We start from the raw sequence: 17,247 nt of genomic DNA, 5'->3' as shown, positions 1-17,247 counted from the left end.
AAAATTAAACGAAATAAACATTTGAAATATATGAGTTTGTATGTAATGTATGAATATAATATACAAGTTTCACTTTTTAAATGGAATTACTGAAATCAATCTACTTTTTCATGATATTCTAATTTTATGACCAGCACCTGTATTCCCAACACATTTTGATGATTATTTTGTTTGGGGTTTTCCCAACGCCGTGGGAGTAGCAAATCAAAAGTTGTGACAGAAAAGGAAGAACAGCAGCTGAATAATAATGAGAGGGCTTCATTGCGTATGCATTGGCACCTTCAATAATCTCCTGGTTAGAAAGAGTGTAAACAAACACAACCTTCTCTGACCTTTGCTATATTTTGTCCTCATCTTTGCTCCCTCTGCAAGCCTTCAGTCTTCATCTTCTCCTAAAACATTTTTTCATGCCTTCTTTGCTTTCCCTCTACATTTTCTTAGTATTTTCTGGCCACTCTAAGCTCATTATTCACTGCATTCTTTTTCTTTTTCTACTTTATTGTACATGTAGCAAAGTTCCTACTCACACATAATCTTTGACCCTTTTTTTCCCCCTCCGTCTCCATGGAAGGAACTGTCTTCAGACATGGCGAGACGGGAGCAGCAGCAGCTGAGAATGCTGGATCAGCTGAGAGACTTGCAGGTAACGTAAGACGAACCAAAGATTACATTTGATAATCATCATTTGAATTAGAGACATGCTGTGTTTAGTGCCTATTTCTGGTCTGCAAGGTTATAAAATTATAAATTAAAATCTAATGGTGCTATAATGAGATTGCTCAATGCTTAAAGGCACTTTTTGTAAACGACTTGTAGGTAAGAAGAGGGATTCTGTTGATAACTTCAGGTATTCTTTCAGAATCGAGGGCAGGACGACAGGAGAGAAATGGAGGCGTTACTCCAGGAGAGCACAAGAAGCAAGAAAGAGCTGAAGAGCAGAGCCCAAGAAGCTGTGAACCAGTGGAGGGCGAAGTGCAGGAGACTGCAGAAGGAGCTGGAGGAGGCGAGGGAGCAGGCTGAGCTTCACGACGACAAGGCTCTGCAGGTCGGTGAAAACGGATGCAGTAATGATGGCTCTCAACATAACATAACATTGGTTGTAGTGTAGCGATCTTCCTCATTGTACCATATTTCCAGAAAATTGCAGAAATAATCCTAAAACCACCTTTTGAAAGCGCAGAGGTCAGTCTGATTATTACTGGTTTTTACACATGAACACAAAGTCTGTCCACCAGTTTCACGTTAAGTGTGTGAACCAGGTCATAAAGGGTTAAGTTGTAAAAGATGGAGTGTTTCGAAAAATAAAATGCCAACTTTCTGCTTGGACTTTTTTTTTTTCCATCCGTGTCAGACAAAGAAAGATGAACACGAGTCTGTGCCAGGCAATAACAAAAACCTTTGAGCAAGCACAATGGAAGCTGTAAGAAGACAATATCTGTTGTATATTCACTTAGGTCTGAAAATATTTAAGCATTTTCTTGTAGTCTTCATCATTTTACCAGGAAAAAAGGCTGAAGTAGCATTTGGCGGTATGACCAAAAACTCTTATTGCCATATTTTGGAGCTTTATTGTGAAATACAGTATATTGCAATATTTGTAAATTCTCATTTAGTCATTGTATTGTTTAATTCAACCCTATAATCTAATACTGTAGCAAGTTGTAATACCAGAAGTGACTTTTTTTTATTCAGCCTGGCTCCAGAATGAAAATGAAGGTGTAGTCTGTCAAACAGAAGGCCAGAGGGTGTGAGTTTAAAGACTATAAAGTAATATAGCTTATGTGTAGAAGAATATGGAAATCCTTCTGCCCAAAAAATCACACCATCGCACTGGGATCTCAACAGACCGGATTGAAAAATAAATTGCAACCAAATGCACCAAAACCAACTTAACGAAAAAAAAACAAACTGAACACTAAATGTCGGCCACCTAGAGGAAACATTATAGGCTGCTTAGGTTTAAAAATAGATATAGCATATTGTGACCTGGAGCTTGTTAGAATGACCCATGTTAATGTATAATGACCACTGTTCCAAATAAACTGAGATCACGGTACAGGAAACAGAATAAAGCACATCAAACAGTTTACCATTTGATGATAGCACTGACTTACAACAATACCATCCACTGACCCTTTTGTCCAGTAATACTTCCTTCCTTATGGACTGGAAGGTCAACTCTCCTTCTACATTTGTGACATTATCTGGCTCATGGTAGCTTTCTGAAAGCAAACATAATTATTATAGCAATGAGCTGACTTCTGTGAACCTCGCACATCAGGAACGCATTTTCAAGCCAAGATCTCTCTGCAAAAAAAAGCAGCCAATCTTAGTAGTTAAACTTAGTAGTTAAAGCTCGGATCTCACTGGGCTGCAACTAGTGCTTCTATCGTGGGGACGATAGAAAAGTGTCTATCGTGATATATTTTCTTCTATCGTCTCTATCATAATTGTATCAATGATTCATGTAAATATTTCATAACGTAGGCTACGACGAATGTATTAGTATTGTCACTTTGCATACATTCAGTTTCTATAAGTAATAAATAATAACTTTTTTGCGAAGAACCTCCGTTTTGCGACATGACGCTGCTTTACGTGTGGGTTTGCAACATGCTTTACGGCAGCGGCTTTCTGTGCGGCCCGGCGGCACACCGGGCCCACCGTGCCCACCGTATGTGTTGGCATTTAAGTCATAAGTGCTGAAAGATGGAGACGCATAAAGTATCAAACCCGGGGTCACAACAAGTAGAGACAGCTACCAGGCAGCCCAAGAAGAAAGACTTTTACCAAAACCAGGGGGACGTCTGTGATTTGGTTCAAGAAGANCCGACACGGAGCAGAAAAAGGTAATATGCTAACTCTGCTAATGCTAACTCTGCTAATGCTAACTCTGCTAATGCTAACTCTGCTATGAGACTGTTTTCTCATCTGACGCCAACACAACAAACCTCTTCTATCACTTAAAGAAGAAACACGAAAAAGAATATTTAACAATCCAAAAAGTGCAAGGTCAAGCAAGTTGTAAAAGAGCCGGGGAAAGTTGCGAAAAGTGAAACTATAGCCGGCCGAAGATAATGGAGTCTGTTGTCATTTGATACATATATATTGTTGCACTAAAATGCAGCAGATCTCATTTGTGAAAGTTCAGCTAAATGTCACTTAACTGACAACGTACGTAATTGGGGTATATCGTGATATATATCGTTATCGTGATATAAAATTATCCATGTGTCATATTGCACAGCACTAGCTGCAACTGTTGGCAACTAGTTTATAAACGGCGTTCGCCAGGTAGTTTCCAAAATGTTTCAAGGGTTCTCAGTCTCCTCACACGAGTCGCATTTGTCACTTGAATTCTGAACATGTTAAGAGAATTATTTCAACAAGCTTTCTCTAAGAACCGTCACAAAGTCATTTCAGGCATCCCAAACCCTTTTCAGTCTAGTATTTGTAAATTCTAGAGGGCTAGAGCTGTGTTTGTGGTGCACAGGAAAAATAGGCCATGATTTTTCAAAGACTGACCACTCTAAACACGGCCACGCAGCTCACTGGTCACTTGGTTGCAAACACTCAGAATTCAGTGAGACTGCAACTGAAACCTTGTCAATTTTCTTGCAATTTGAAGTCATCAACTCATCTCCAGCAGTGGCAGCTCAGTGAGATATTACCCTAAGGTGTGTCTGTTTAATCTGTTCCTTGTGAAATTTGAATCACGCCTGGAGGACAGTTCACGCACTGTTTTTCTTTTTTTTTTTAAGAAACCAGTCAATTTAGAAACCAGTTGACATTCCTCAACGAGTGGAAAAGATAAAAGCAAATGGATACTGAACAGCATAGAATAATTAAAAACAATAGTGCAGTGCCTGTTTCTCTGCACCTGTGCAGCTAGCATGTCACGCAGTGGCACAGGAAGTCGGTGTCTCTACCATACCTCTGTAGAAGTAGGTGAGGCTGTTGGAGCTCAGCTCTGCCTTTAGTTTTCTCAGGACGTCTAGGTGTTGATGAGCTGTTGATGTGCCAGGTAAAGGTGCTGGTGAGTTGAACGCAAAGATATTTAAAATCAGGAACGTCCTACATCGATGGAGGGGCTCCATCGATCAGTTTCAGGCTTCTGGAAATCCCTGACCATGTTTTTTGCTTCTGATGTTGATGGTGAGATTGTTCTCTCTGCACCGTCTTGATAGTTTTGATGATTAATATTCGTCCAGCTTCACATTGCCTTCTTCTGTTGCTGCATCTCTGAACGTAAGCCACCCTGTGGTCTCTAATCAGTCCTGGAACATAGGGACGACTTCAGAAAGCCTCGCAGTGATGTCTTCTGTGTGGCTTTCAGGCTCTTAAACACATGGGAGTATGCAGGGACATGATAGAAATGTGATCAGAGTAGCTGAGATGTGGGTGGGAGACAGCTCTAAATGTTCTTCCTCTGTTGGTGTACACTTTGTCCAGAATGTTATAACCCCGCGTGAGAGTGACGACATGTTGATGGAACACTGACAGTGTGTCCTGCAGAATTTCAGGGATAAAATCCCCTGCAACCATGTTTGTGGCCTCTCGCTGTTTGTTTGCAGCGAGCTTACGTTGACATGTAGCTCCTTCTAAGCAACCTTATCATTTGCATTCAGGGGGACATAGATGGCTTTTCTGAACACGGCTGTGAATTCCCAGAGCTGATAGTGAATTGTCATGTATTTAACTGGTTCTGAGCAATGCCTTCCATTGCACACAGTTAGTGCAACAATCTTTGTTTGTATAAATGCAAAGTCCCCTTCCTTTTGTTTTTCCTGAAAGCTGGTTTCAATCCGAGCTGGGAAAAAAAAAGGAGTCCGGCATGTTACTGTCAAGCCAGGTTTTTGTCAGGACAATAACAGCAGTATTGCATCTCCTGTTGACACAGTCTCAATTGAAGTAGATCCATTTTGATATCCAGAGCTCGGACGTTGGACAAGAAGACGGACAGAGTGGCTGGTTTGTTTGTGTTAGCCTTCAGCTTGGCAAGCAAACCAGCCCTTTAGCCCTCTTCTGTTTCCAGACACACCACCTCCTCTTGACTTTGTGTGTTTTTCCATATCCTGATTGTCAAAAGCTGGATCTTCCGAGCTCTGTTTTGAGCTTTGGCGGAAAATGTCGACTGATTATTTTGAGCTTTTCCCTACTTCGGACACAGTGTCCACCAGAGAAAATTCCAGGTGAGCGGGGGTGGTGGAAAGAGGACAGGGGCAGGGTGTCTGCCTGAGTCAGAGTCATCCGGATCAAAGGGGGAGTGAGCTTTGATGCATTAGAAGTTTGTGGGAAAAAGCTAAACTCCTTGCAAATTCGACGCAGATGGCTGAATTATTGACATTAAAATTTAGACTCAATGTTTGCAATATAGTCATTTAGGATATTGCACAAAGAACCATACATGATATACTAAATATAGTCCATGTCACCCATTCTTAGTCTGGACTATTTGTCGCATTTGAGTTTTGAAGTTGTTTCTGACAAACTTTAGGATGCAAGAACAGAATAAATCCATCAGAGAGCGCATGAAGAACCAAAACTAAAAAAGAAAACCCTGGAAATCTATGGAAGACAACAACAGATGTCTGTAGATCCTTCTGTGGTAATGCAAATGTCTACACAAAATCCATCCAAGTGAAGATCGCTTTCCTTGAGGTGGGTATATTATTATCCAAGTCAGGAGAAGACATAACTAGAGCAAATACAAACTCTCTGAAATGCCACAGCAGACATCCTCGTTACGCCAGTGTGACACGCCTGTGGCTGTTTAGACTCGCCACACCGAGGCAGCTTAGCGTTGTGCCAGTGTTTGCTACAATGTGACAAAACCGAAGGAGCTGGATAAATTCGGGAGTTTATAATAGACATGCTGTCTGCTCAGGTTCAGCCAAATGCAGCAAAGTTGACAGAACGGCACAGACAAAGGACAACAAGTCAAAGAAGCCACGCAGACATCCTTGAATCTAAAAAAAAGTTAAACATTTTATAGCTGCATCTTTTTCACATTCTCCTCACATTTACAGAAGTGTCATTGCATAAAGTACTAACGTTGAAAGAATGTACTAATACACTAAAAATGTACTAAAAAGCTACAAGACTTCTGTCCGGGATTTGCATACTCACCTCTGTACAAGGCTACAAGCTCCTGCTGTGTCTTAAAAGATTACTCTGTACTTTTTGAAGGGTTGTGTGGAGTTTTTTGTCAGCAGTCAGTATCTTGCCTACAGTAAATGTCAGTCTTACCTAGGGCTGGCTGTTTTTGTATTAGTTCATTTTATTTTTAACAGTTATGCATTTAATATATCAGCACATAAAATTTGGAGACTTGCAAATTAAAGTACAAAATATAGGCTTAAAGTGCCAACTCCAGCGTGACAAAAATAAATAAATAAATAAAATAAGCTCTGATTATTTGCTTATTTTAAAAAAAATAGCAAAAAAACTACATATTTCGCCTGCTGTAAGGATACTGTTGTAAGAACTGCTGAAGACTGGAGTTCTTTGCATATAAAAAAGAAGAGTGAAGCAAATACAACATAACTATTCAGAGAAATGTTTTTTTTTTTAACTTGGCTATCCTTCTCACATCAAAGCCTATATGAATTGAATTTATTAATTTTATATTTTATATATGAATTTATCAGATTTAACATGTATTCATTCAGCTATTACCAAATGTGTTCAATTAAATGTGTTTAAAACAGGCAGATGCCAAGCCTGCTCATTAACACACACAGGTGTTATGGGGAGATCTGTTCCATCACCTACAAATAAAGAGCTTTCCAGCCAGCAGGAGGTGTCTCCCCTGCTACGACGAACAAAAGGGGGCTTAAAAAAATCAGAAAACAACTCAGAATAAGAGAAAAACTAAAGAAAGCTGGTCGGGGAATCTGATCTCGACAGAGAGACACAACTAGACAAAACACCAGCACCGCATGCTTTTATGTAAATAACCGTCTGCTGCAAATAGTTATAAAATAGTGTTTTACAAAAGCCATTGTGAAATTTGGTAAATTAAAGCTGCTTTAAGGGTGCAATTATCTAATTTGGTCTTGACTAGCTGTTATTTTGACTCCCCGGAATGAAAAATAATACTTTGACCGCTGTCTTCACCAGGTAAGATACTGACTACTCATACCAACTCCACAGAACTGCACGTTGAAAAGTCTGAACTATTTCTTTATGCATAGCTGAGCAAAAGACTGTTTAATACAAAAGCAATTGGGGGTAAAAAAGAAAATGTTTAGTAATTCAGTGCCATTTCATTGAGTTTTGACTTGCAAATTTATCTAATGTATTGTGTAAAGTGGACGATCTTTAAATGGAAAGTGTTGCAGTGTGATGCTGCAGATAAATAAATATGTAAACAAGAACCCAACACCCCCCCCCCCCTTTAAAAAAAAACAAAAGAATAACAAAGTTAAATAATGTAGTCAAACTTGAGCAAAAATGAGGCCAGGGATAAAGAGGATTTGGCCTTCAGAACTTGAATGTTTGGGGTGGACATTAAAAAATAAACATTATTATTGTAGTGTTGAAACATTTCCAGACTTTAGTGTACACCTGGGTAACAGGCAGGCAAAAGCAGTGATTGTAAGCTTACTAAATTAGCAGACTCTGTTGCCCCAGGGGCTAACACGCCAGTTGAAACTCCTCAGTTATCAGTTGTTGTTGCTTCTCTTGGATGCGCTTTTTTTTTATCTGACTTAATGAACACTCGGCTGCTCAGAATTCAGCAGAAGTTTAACAAACTGAGGTAAATCTTTACCGCTTATCGACTAGCTGGGACCTTGCAGCAGTTAGCAGTCAGTATCTCGCAGCCCCACTGGCTACAATTGAGACCAACTTTCTTCGTTGCATCATCTTATGAGGAGACTGCGTCTCAAACATAGCTCGTGTTCCACGGACAGTGGGCTCCAAGCACTGAAAGCATCGATAATATTATTCGCGCCATTTCTCAACGGCACAAACGCCTTGGGTGGTGAGGAGAAAACAGAAGATATCTCAGCCAGAATTCTTAAACTCAAACTCCGATCAGAATATGTTAGTGAATGGTTAAAGAGATAAGAACAGCTTGCTAAAGCAATTGACTGAATATCAGCAAGCAAGATGAGCTTTTCAGACACCACAAATGTTCCCTGATTCATATTATTTCTTAGACATACTGTTGTGGAGAAAAAAGTCCAACCTTCATCCTCCTGTTAAAACCTGCTGTTATGCTTTGAAGACAGTTGGACAGTTAAGCGTACTTAGTGTGGAGTTCACATGATGATTGACCGAATTTGAAGCTGAGAATATTAGGTTTTTGTTAATGTGTTTAGCCAAAAGACGGAGGTAGACCAAAGAGGAGATGAATGGATGCAGTTAGAGAGGACATGGACGTATTTGGAGTGAGGATAGAGGATGCAGAAGACAGTTAGATGGAAGGAGATGACTTGCTGTGGTGAAAGAAAAAGAAGACGTTTGTGTTGAGGGGAAAAATAGCCGAACTTCAGGGTAAGGTGGAGACAAATTACGACTCTGCATCTGATTTTCTGACAACTCTCGCAGCCCTTCCAAAAGGCCGAAAGTTCTCACAAATTGTCCTCAAAACCTGCTGATTTTGGACTCCTCAAACACCACCCCAGCCTTGTTCCAAATGCCAGGAAAATGCATTTCTGATGTTCTACATTTCAAATTTTTTCTGGTAGAGGGTCCCCCAGACCCCCCATTGATCCACCTGGGCACAGACTTATGAGAAATCAGACAGGAGAGATGCCAGTCACTTGAATTTGTGGCAAAACCTTCAAAAGTATCTTATAAAAGTGTTGTTTTTTTTTGTTCCTAGCATAACTTTCATCTTTGAAGTGAAAAACAAAAATTACAAACTTAAAATCTTATTCTCATAACTCAGCATTTTGTCTCGTCTTGTGAGCTGAATGTGTTGAATGTGTACGTTTTGGTTGTCTCTAAATGTCTTTGTTTATATACTAACTCCGTCTAGCTTTTGAGGGCCCAAAAACAGAAGTTGTATTATGGTTTAGTCTGTCACACAGACGACATTCAGATCTAATTCCAAAAACGACATCCTGTTAAAACGTTTTGTGTCCGTGTGGGATTTCATGCGCTCAAAGACTCATGAGTAAAATAAGCTGTAATAAAACAAGCAGAAACTACAAACCAGTCCTGTCCCCTCGCAGGCTAATCTGTCTCACAGCAAACATTTTGAGTTTTCACAGCATGCAAAGCGCAGGTGTGAAGAATTGAAATTATTGACAGCTAAGTTCTTTTTCCTGCTACAGTAGACCTCGACAATGAGGGAGTGTGAGGAAACGGCTGGATCTGTTCCCAGGTCGAATGCAGCCATCATTAATACATTTGTTCATTTTCCCGCTGTGTCGTATTCAAGTATTTGCTTTAGAAATGGTGCATTTTTCAGGGGTGGCTGTCACTAATAAGGTTTATTAAATTGTTTGACAACAGGTGATTGATAGCACAAATTATTTGTGTGCTCTTATTTAATTTCAGCTCTTGTTTAAACAGCCGTTTGCTTCTCTGCTCTTGTGTTGGCAGCAGACTCCACTGTGACTGAAACTCACTTTTTACACAACATCCCATCCTCTTCATTTCAAGTCTCCCAAGTATTCCTCACAGACTGCGATCCTTCCAATTGTCTCTAAAAAAAATTGCGTTTGTAGAACAGATATAAGGTGTTTTTCTAACCCAGAAGCACCAAACCTACTATTCTGCACAACAACGGGACTTCAGTTTTTGGGTTTTGACCAATTCGAAATTTGAGAAGACTTAATATTTTATATCACTGATAAGAAGATGAACAAACTCACCAGAGACTGTCTGAATCTCTCCGGCTATACCAGTCTTTCTGAGCCCAGCTCTGGTACCTGGGTGGCTGTTTCTATCCAAATAGAAAAACTCATTTTTTTATCAGAACTTTTTTTTTTCTTCTCTTCCTATAGAGACTTTTAGTAAACTGCCTTTGGTTGTAATAGAAGTATTTTATTTACTCGGCCTTTTGTTGCACCGAAAAAATGACCTGAAGTCTCTCTCCTTTTCCTCTGCCGTTTCATCTGACCTGACTGCCTTAAACACACACACAAACACACACATCATATAATGCAACAAGCGAATCGACATTTCTTAAATGTCCTAAAGCCAGTAAAATAGGTTTAAAAATTAGTTTAGCTTTTGCAGTACAGCAGTTCTCTCTCTCTCTCTTTTTAACCAAACTCTTATGAAGCCAACTTAAAGCATGTCTGTTATTTCAATGTACTTAGTTTGTAGAATGGTTGTTCTGTAAATAAATTAAATTTATTATCAGACTGCAGTGCAGAAATCACTCAACTATGTAGACAAGTTAAAATAAAGCTTAAGCTATTTTTGTCTACTGAGGAAGAAATTTGGTTTATGTTCAGTTCAATCAAGCTCCCAGGATAGTAAATACATGCCTTTCTCACAAACCAAACCAGACCAAGGCCACCAAATGTGTTTGAAAATTCTCAAGAGCACCTGAAGTCCTTAAAACTGCTTTGTCCCACATAAACGAGTTTAATCAGGAATCTGTAATTTACCAAAACAGACTTCTGTTCATCTGTTCTACTTCGGTAAATAAAGTTCTACATCCACAGGAATATCACTTCTTTCTCTCATTTATCTGGATTAAAACGCGCAATTCTTTTAAGACTTCAAATCAGACATCATTCTTAAGGAAAGACTAGTCATCGAAGCTTAACACTCGACCAAAGTCTTTGCACTTGTTTAAGAGCCAGTTATCACAAATGCTCTTTGGGAAATCTATAATTTACCTCCAAGAAATCTCTAGAAGCTTTTATTCCATAAAGATATTTGAACCAAAAACCTCCTGAACATCCGTACTGTATGTCCTCACCATTTGGTATTGTTAGATTTCCTCTGCGCTCAGGGATGGTTCAGGTAAATGTGGCCACCATAACATCCCAGCGGTTTATATTTATGGTTTTCAATTAACTGGTGCTCTGTTCTGCTGCTTTATTTCTCCTTTCCCTCCTTTTACTGTTACAATAAAAGATTACCAACAGGTATTATTTCATCCAAACTGAACCCTTCCCACTCCAGGCATTTTTAGGAGGCATTCTGACCAGATTCTTCAACCACCTCAACTGACTCCTTTTTTTTTGTCGTAATCCACAGCTCATGACTGTAGGTGAGGGTTAAGTGTTTTAATTTGTATCACTTCTCTGATAGTACCTTTTGGCTCAGCTTCTTCACCACAACAGGCTGCAGCAGCGTTCTTATTGCTGCTAACGAAGTCCTGATCTGTTGGGATGCATCTCCCCTCGTCCTACCATGTGAACAAGACACCAAGGTGGTTAAACCCCTCTAATTGAGTCAAAGACTCCCAACCCCAAGAAGTCATTTCATCTTTTTTTTTTGATTAGGAACTATGAACTTGAACTCCCATCCCGGCCACTTTACACTTGGCTGCAAACGTCTCCAGCGCGTGGTGAAGGTCATGGCTTTAAGATGCCAACAGAACCACAAATGAAAGCAGAAATGAGATTTTGAGGTCCCCCAACTTTAACCTTTTGTGCTGAGGATCCAAACAGTGTTCTTGCTTACTTAGTTTTAGGTAAAAAACAAACAAACAAACAAACCAAAAAATATCTAATTCGCTTTTTTCTTCATTGGTGAAATACACAAGTTGAAACAGTTACATTTAGAGTAGTTAGTCTTATACAGCTCCTACATGGGCCCACATCAGAAGCAGCATCTTCTTTTAGATGAAGTTAATGGAAATATGATTTACTCACAAGTGGTCGGCTCTAAGTACGACTATTCACACCTGGTATTGGGTTGCATCTGATTTCATTACCCACCCTCCATGCAAATAACCATGCATCAGTGACATTAATGCCATTCAGAGCCAATTAGGTTGCATTTTTGTGGTGTTAATTGCACAACTCTAAATAGGCCTAATTTCTTAATAAATGCAATATAGGAAAAATAAAGGAGCATACAATGATTAGTGACTTCACAGATGGATGTTTTAATTGTCTTTAATTATTAGCAGCTGAAGTGGAGTTATTTGTTTATTTATTTTTTAATATTCCTGTCTAGTTTTAAATATATGTCAGTAATTTAGACGACCAAACGTATGCGGATGAAAGCATTTCACTTCCTGAGTAAAGACTATGCACATTAAGAGTGTTCAGACTTGTATTTAGCGCTATCCAGATGTAATCCAATCGTTCAGGGTGGATGTTAGTGCCAGGTCTGAACGGGGGCTAGGAGACACAAACGTGAATTCAGTCCATGTCAGCATGCCCTCTTATGATGAAAAGGACACTGGTCTCAGTTTAGAAGTAAAGATTTAAAGAGCAATGCTACTGAGAAGCACTAAATACTACGGATGTGAAGATTAACCAATTCGTACTGATTCACATACGTATTCCCACATGCATGATGTGAATTCGTTGGTGGAGCATCCTGAACCAATGTCATTTTGAGATTAAATCTAGGTGTGTCAGTTTATTACCTCTTTCTACCAAAAAAATCTAATCTGCTTTACAATGAAGTCCTCAAGCAGGTTTGTTTCTACACACAGGCATCCACTAAAAGAAACGACATAAAAGTTGGAATACTGCGTCTGAAAAACAGATTCCCTCTCCGTTCATTATCACAGACGGCTCTTCTTCTGGCTGCACTTCCTTAGCAGTTTTTGTTTTTTTTCTTTAGCGACACCTTCAGTTCAGGAGTTGAACTACGGCAGCGCCTTTGCTAACGGCAACAAACAGACACAAACACTGACGGTGTGCTTAAAGCAGTGTGACTCCACTACTACTCCAGGGACAAAAAGGTTAACTTCTGTTTTATTTTTTATAATTTAAGAAATGCAATTTGCTGCTGAGTTACTAAAACACAGCAGCCAGCTGCTCGCAGGTTTGTTCGTTTTCCTCTAAGCCTAATTTGTGTGTATTTATTAATTGCGTGTCAGGTTTTTATGAAAGTGTTTTGCATTTTTAAAACAGGAACTGTTTGTGACCAGTCATTTGTTATTAGGCAGTCATAAAATAGTCTTAATAATTGCCACAGAACCATTCCCTTGCTTTGTTGTATTATACCACATTAAATCTCAATTTCTATTAAATGCATCATAATTATTTAAAGGCTGGATCGCATTGTGATTAGCTGAACTGTATCACATCAGATCAGTTTTTGCTGCCCACGTCTTTTTAATTAATGGGATTGTTGGCTGTGTATCGAGACGCACATCATATCGGCCGCAGAACAGAGACGCACAACACTATTAATAACCTATCAGGATGCCAAAAAATACATACTGAGAAGCCTTCACAAACTTTTCATTAATACTCGAGCTCAAACCAAACACAGCAAACTGGATATATATTTATGCCTTTCACTGTTTATAGGAATTCATCCTTTGTTTTTGTTTTTTCTGGACAGAACTCTGTGAAACTCTTAAATAATGTCTCCTGAGTTATAAATATTAATATACTGCAAAATATTCATAGCTCAAGAAAAAGGGAAAATAATTAGGTTTGTGTGTCGTTTAGGGTTTTTGAGCAATGGGTTTCATAAACTTACATTCAAGCATCATCTCTAACTTTAAAGGAAGTTGTGCTATTGACCCAAAGGTGCGTTATTACTGCAATTCATTGGCTTTGGTTTGTTCCAGTTGTTAGTTTTTGTTGAATAATTAATGTGTGACAATTTTCATTAGCTCTAAAAAGTCACCTCCCAGGGTTTTCCAGTCCATTTGAACCGAGAGTCACCTCCAAACTCACAGTAAAGCACCGTTACGCCTCTTATGACAGAAAGACAGACGAACAAACTCCCACCTGGCATATTCGACGTGACACAAATTCATTACCAAATTATCCCTGCCCTCCTAATGAATTAGGGAGGGGGGGAGAATCAAGTACGCAATTAAATGATTAGGCTCTAAGCTGCGGCAAAGTCTTTGCAAATTCCAGTCAAAGCCTGAGCATTAGAAGCAATCTGCCTTGAACAGACCTGACCATTGTCCCTTACAGAAAGCTGAGTGTTAGTGTTTTCCTATCAGCTAACAGCTGGTACTGCACGTGTTTCTCTTCCATCGCGTCTCTCTCTCTGTCACTCTTTCACTCCTCTCATTATTGTCAGAGTTGCTCTGTGAACACTATCTTTCTTCTTTTTTTCCTCTCTGAATTCCCCCTCCTCTCGTTTGGTCCTTTGCTCCGTTTTTATTTTTTATTTTTTTCGACCTCCCCCTCCTCTCCAGGTGGCCAGGGAGAAGGAGAGCTTACAGGCCCAGCTGAAGGTGCTGAGCCAGCAGACCGAGGCAGCCCACAGGGAGCTCACTGAAATCCTAGGCCGTTTGGCCCAGCACAAAGAAGAGCTCCACTGCAAGGACGTGGGGCTGTCAAAGGCTCAGCAGCATCAGTTGTCACTGCAGCAGGAAGTCCAGGAGGTGTGTGGCTGTATATCCAGAAATAGATTTTTTTTTTTTCTCCAGTCACCAGGGACACAAAACACTCATCAATACTTTAAAAATAACTCGGATGAAAACAGACCAGGTCAGCTTTTAATTGAACAGTTTGCCTCTAGACGTCTTTGTTCTTTTATTTTGATCAGAATATCTGCAAGACTAATTTGGTTCCCATTTCTTTCTTTCATCATTCTTCCCCTTTTTGTTTAAAAGTGGAAAACTACTGTCTCAAAACACCTTTGAGTGATTCAAAAGAGTTTTTAAGACTTTTAAAAGAATTCTAACCCTAGGTAAGGGAGGCCTCAGCCGCCCTGGAGCAGGAGACTCGACGTCAGGCCGCCATCCAAGCAAGACTGAGGGAGGAGAACGAGAGGTTAAAGGAACAAGCTGACGCCCAGGCCCAACGCCGTCAGAGGGACCGGGACGCACAGGCCGAGCTCCAGGCCACCCTCAAGCAGATGACCGCAGCACACGCTCAGCAATCCCAGCGGCTGGCTGAAGAGGAGAGCGCCAGGAAGGAGCTGCAGAAGGGCACCTCGGAGCTTCGAGCCAAGCTGACCGTGCTGCAGCAGGAGCGGGACGCCCTGAGTCGGCAGCTGCAGCTCGAGAGAGAGGTCCACCAGAAGGAGCTGGGAAACGTGAAGGCCACGCACGAGGACAACCGGATGAAGAAGGACCGCGAAGTGCAGGAAATGTTCAAAGTGTGCCGTCAGGAGCGGGATGAACTGAAGGCACAACTGATAGAAGTTAAGGTAGGAAATTTATGAATGTGTTTTTGCAGTAAATGTAAATCAAACTAGCGTCAGCAGAGAAACAATGGAAAGAATTAAACAGGTTAACAAAGATCCTGACCAGGATTAGCTGCTTCAATCCCTTCTAGCATTCCCCAACCAAGAAATAGAATAGAAGATAATCCTTGAGTGTGTTTAAGTGGATATAGCTTGTTAAATTGTGAGCTCTAAGCTGTTAGTATTACTCTTTGACAGAGCCATTTGAGCTATCTTCCTGTGCTTTTGGTCCTAATACTAAGCTGGCTGTACTGAAACCGTATATTCAGTGTAGAGACACAAAAGTAGCATTAATCTCTTCATCTGCCTCTTGTTCGAAAAACATGAAGTATGGAATGCTGATCAAATCCTTTTAATATCTTTGAAACTCTTTCTCAGAAGCACTGCTGATCTTTGGTCACATTCCAGGTCTCACACTGTCTTAATTTGTGAAATCTTTTATGTTCAAAGTCATAAACCTGCCGCAGAGATTTATTTTCCAGCATGGGTCAGAGTGTCCTACGCTGTATTCGACGTTTAGAGAAATCACTGGCTCACACCTTAAATTTGGCACAAGTAACTATTAGCTTGCATCAGCCACTAAACATCTGGGATATTTCCGACCCAGCGAGAGACAGAGGAAATTCTCAATTAGAGTAATTTTCCTCTTTGGTCGGGGCTATGTCCACGGAGTACAAGAAAATTGAGGATTGCTGAGCTCCTAATGGTACGTGGCGACCCGTGGATCTTCATGGCCATTCTTAAGCGCTAAACCCCCTCCACATCAAACCCACAGAAGTCTCATCAAGGCTGTGCTTGGAGATCAGGGATTTCTCTTAACTTACTCCCACCCCCCCCATCCCCTTCTTTCCTCCAACATTTCAGATGATTAGCCCTCCTGGGCAGACGGTTTCTTGGGGGGCACGGTCCTCCCTGATACGGTTGAGTTTAGCCCATTAGCTGTGCTGAATGGCATTAATATCTGACATAGCTCATTGTAATGGTGTCATCTCCAAGTGCGGAAAGGACAAGGGCGTTTTAAATACTAGCCTAAGGCTGCAGCAGATGTCCCATAGAAGCCCACCCAATATTCACACAGCATAGCTGGAAGCCTGTATTGCAATTGCGATAGTCAAACTATAAGAGATAAGCTAAAATATTCTAATTTTCTTGTCCTCTCGCTCCTCATTTCTTTTCCTCTCCGTCTTCCCTCTTGCAGTCTCGCTCTGTTTTAATCCCTTTCTTCCCACTTCCCTTCAGTTCTAATTTGCATTTTCACTTACTGCTTCTGTTTTTTTTTTTTTTCTTCTTTTTCTTCTTTGTTTGTGACACTTCTGTCTCTCTTGCAGCCCCAACTCATTGCTTTTCTTTGCGCCTTAATATGTTTTGATAACAGAAAGTGTGCGACAATGTTGTCATTGTAGACAAATCTTTAATATCTGAAGAGTCTCTTTGTGAGCCGCTTCAGATGCTGATGGACAAGGTGCAAAAAGGCTGAGGCTTAAGAGTATTGGAAGTGACTTGTAACCAAATTCATAATGATGTCTGTTTGAAGAGCACAAAACAACTTCCCAGACCTTATTTTGAATTAACCCTGTACCTGTCACACTGGAAAATCTCTGACAGATGATTAGAAAGTGCTCTGGTCAATTTGCTGTGTTATGTTTAGCTAAATTTATGTTAATAAAGTAGCAAGTTAATTTATTTTCTAATGCTATCATCAGTATATTGGAAGTCTTTGAATAACAAACTAAAATTGCCATCTATAACCAGTTGCAGAGGTTTTCACCCCTGTTGGTATTCTTTTTCTTGCCTTTCAGCCTTGAATTTATTTTAATTTTCAATTTAATTAAAGCTTTGTCTTCAATGATCGACTTTGTTGTCGTTTCATCTGATCTGCGGCCGCATGTTTTGGACACTCGGGTGAAGAGAGGGGCGGAGCTGTCAACTGACCACTACCTGGTGGTGAGTTGGCTCCGTTGGTGGGGGAGGATGCCGGTCAGACCTGGC

At 40.3% G+C, this 17,247-nt stretch overlaps 1 protein-coding gene across 2 annotated transcripts in view; it reads left to right on the top strand.

Annotated features, from left to right (window-relative positions):
* The window catches only part of LOC108231849 (centrosomal protein of 128 kDa), a 65,532-nt gene that overhangs the window by 18,539 nt on the left and 29,746 nt on the right, over positions 1–17,247 (top strand). Inside the window, exons 13-16 of one of the 2 annotated variants that reach the window (XM_017409207.3) lie at positions 572–643; positions 860–1,045; positions 14,264–14,452; positions 14,761–15,222. In XM_017409207.3, the coding sequence (XP_017264696.1) occupies positions 572–643; positions 860–1,045; positions 14,264–14,452; positions 14,761–15,222 (909 nt within the window). The remainder of the gene's footprint in view (positions 1–571; positions 644–859; positions 1,046–14,263; positions 14,453–14,760; positions 15,223–17,247) is intronic. The other variant, XM_017409208.3, reaches the window with a different exon arrangement.

The sequence above is a fragment of the Kryptolebias marmoratus genome, linkage group LG19 (assembly GCF_001649575.2).
Source record: "Kryptolebias marmoratus isolate JLee-2015 linkage group LG19, ASM164957v2, whole genome shotgun sequence".
Classification (NCBI taxonomy): Eukaryota; Metazoa; Chordata; class Actinopteri; order Cyprinodontiformes; family Rivulidae; genus Kryptolebias; species Kryptolebias marmoratus.
This window is presented reverse-complemented; position numbering and strand designations above follow the sequence as displayed.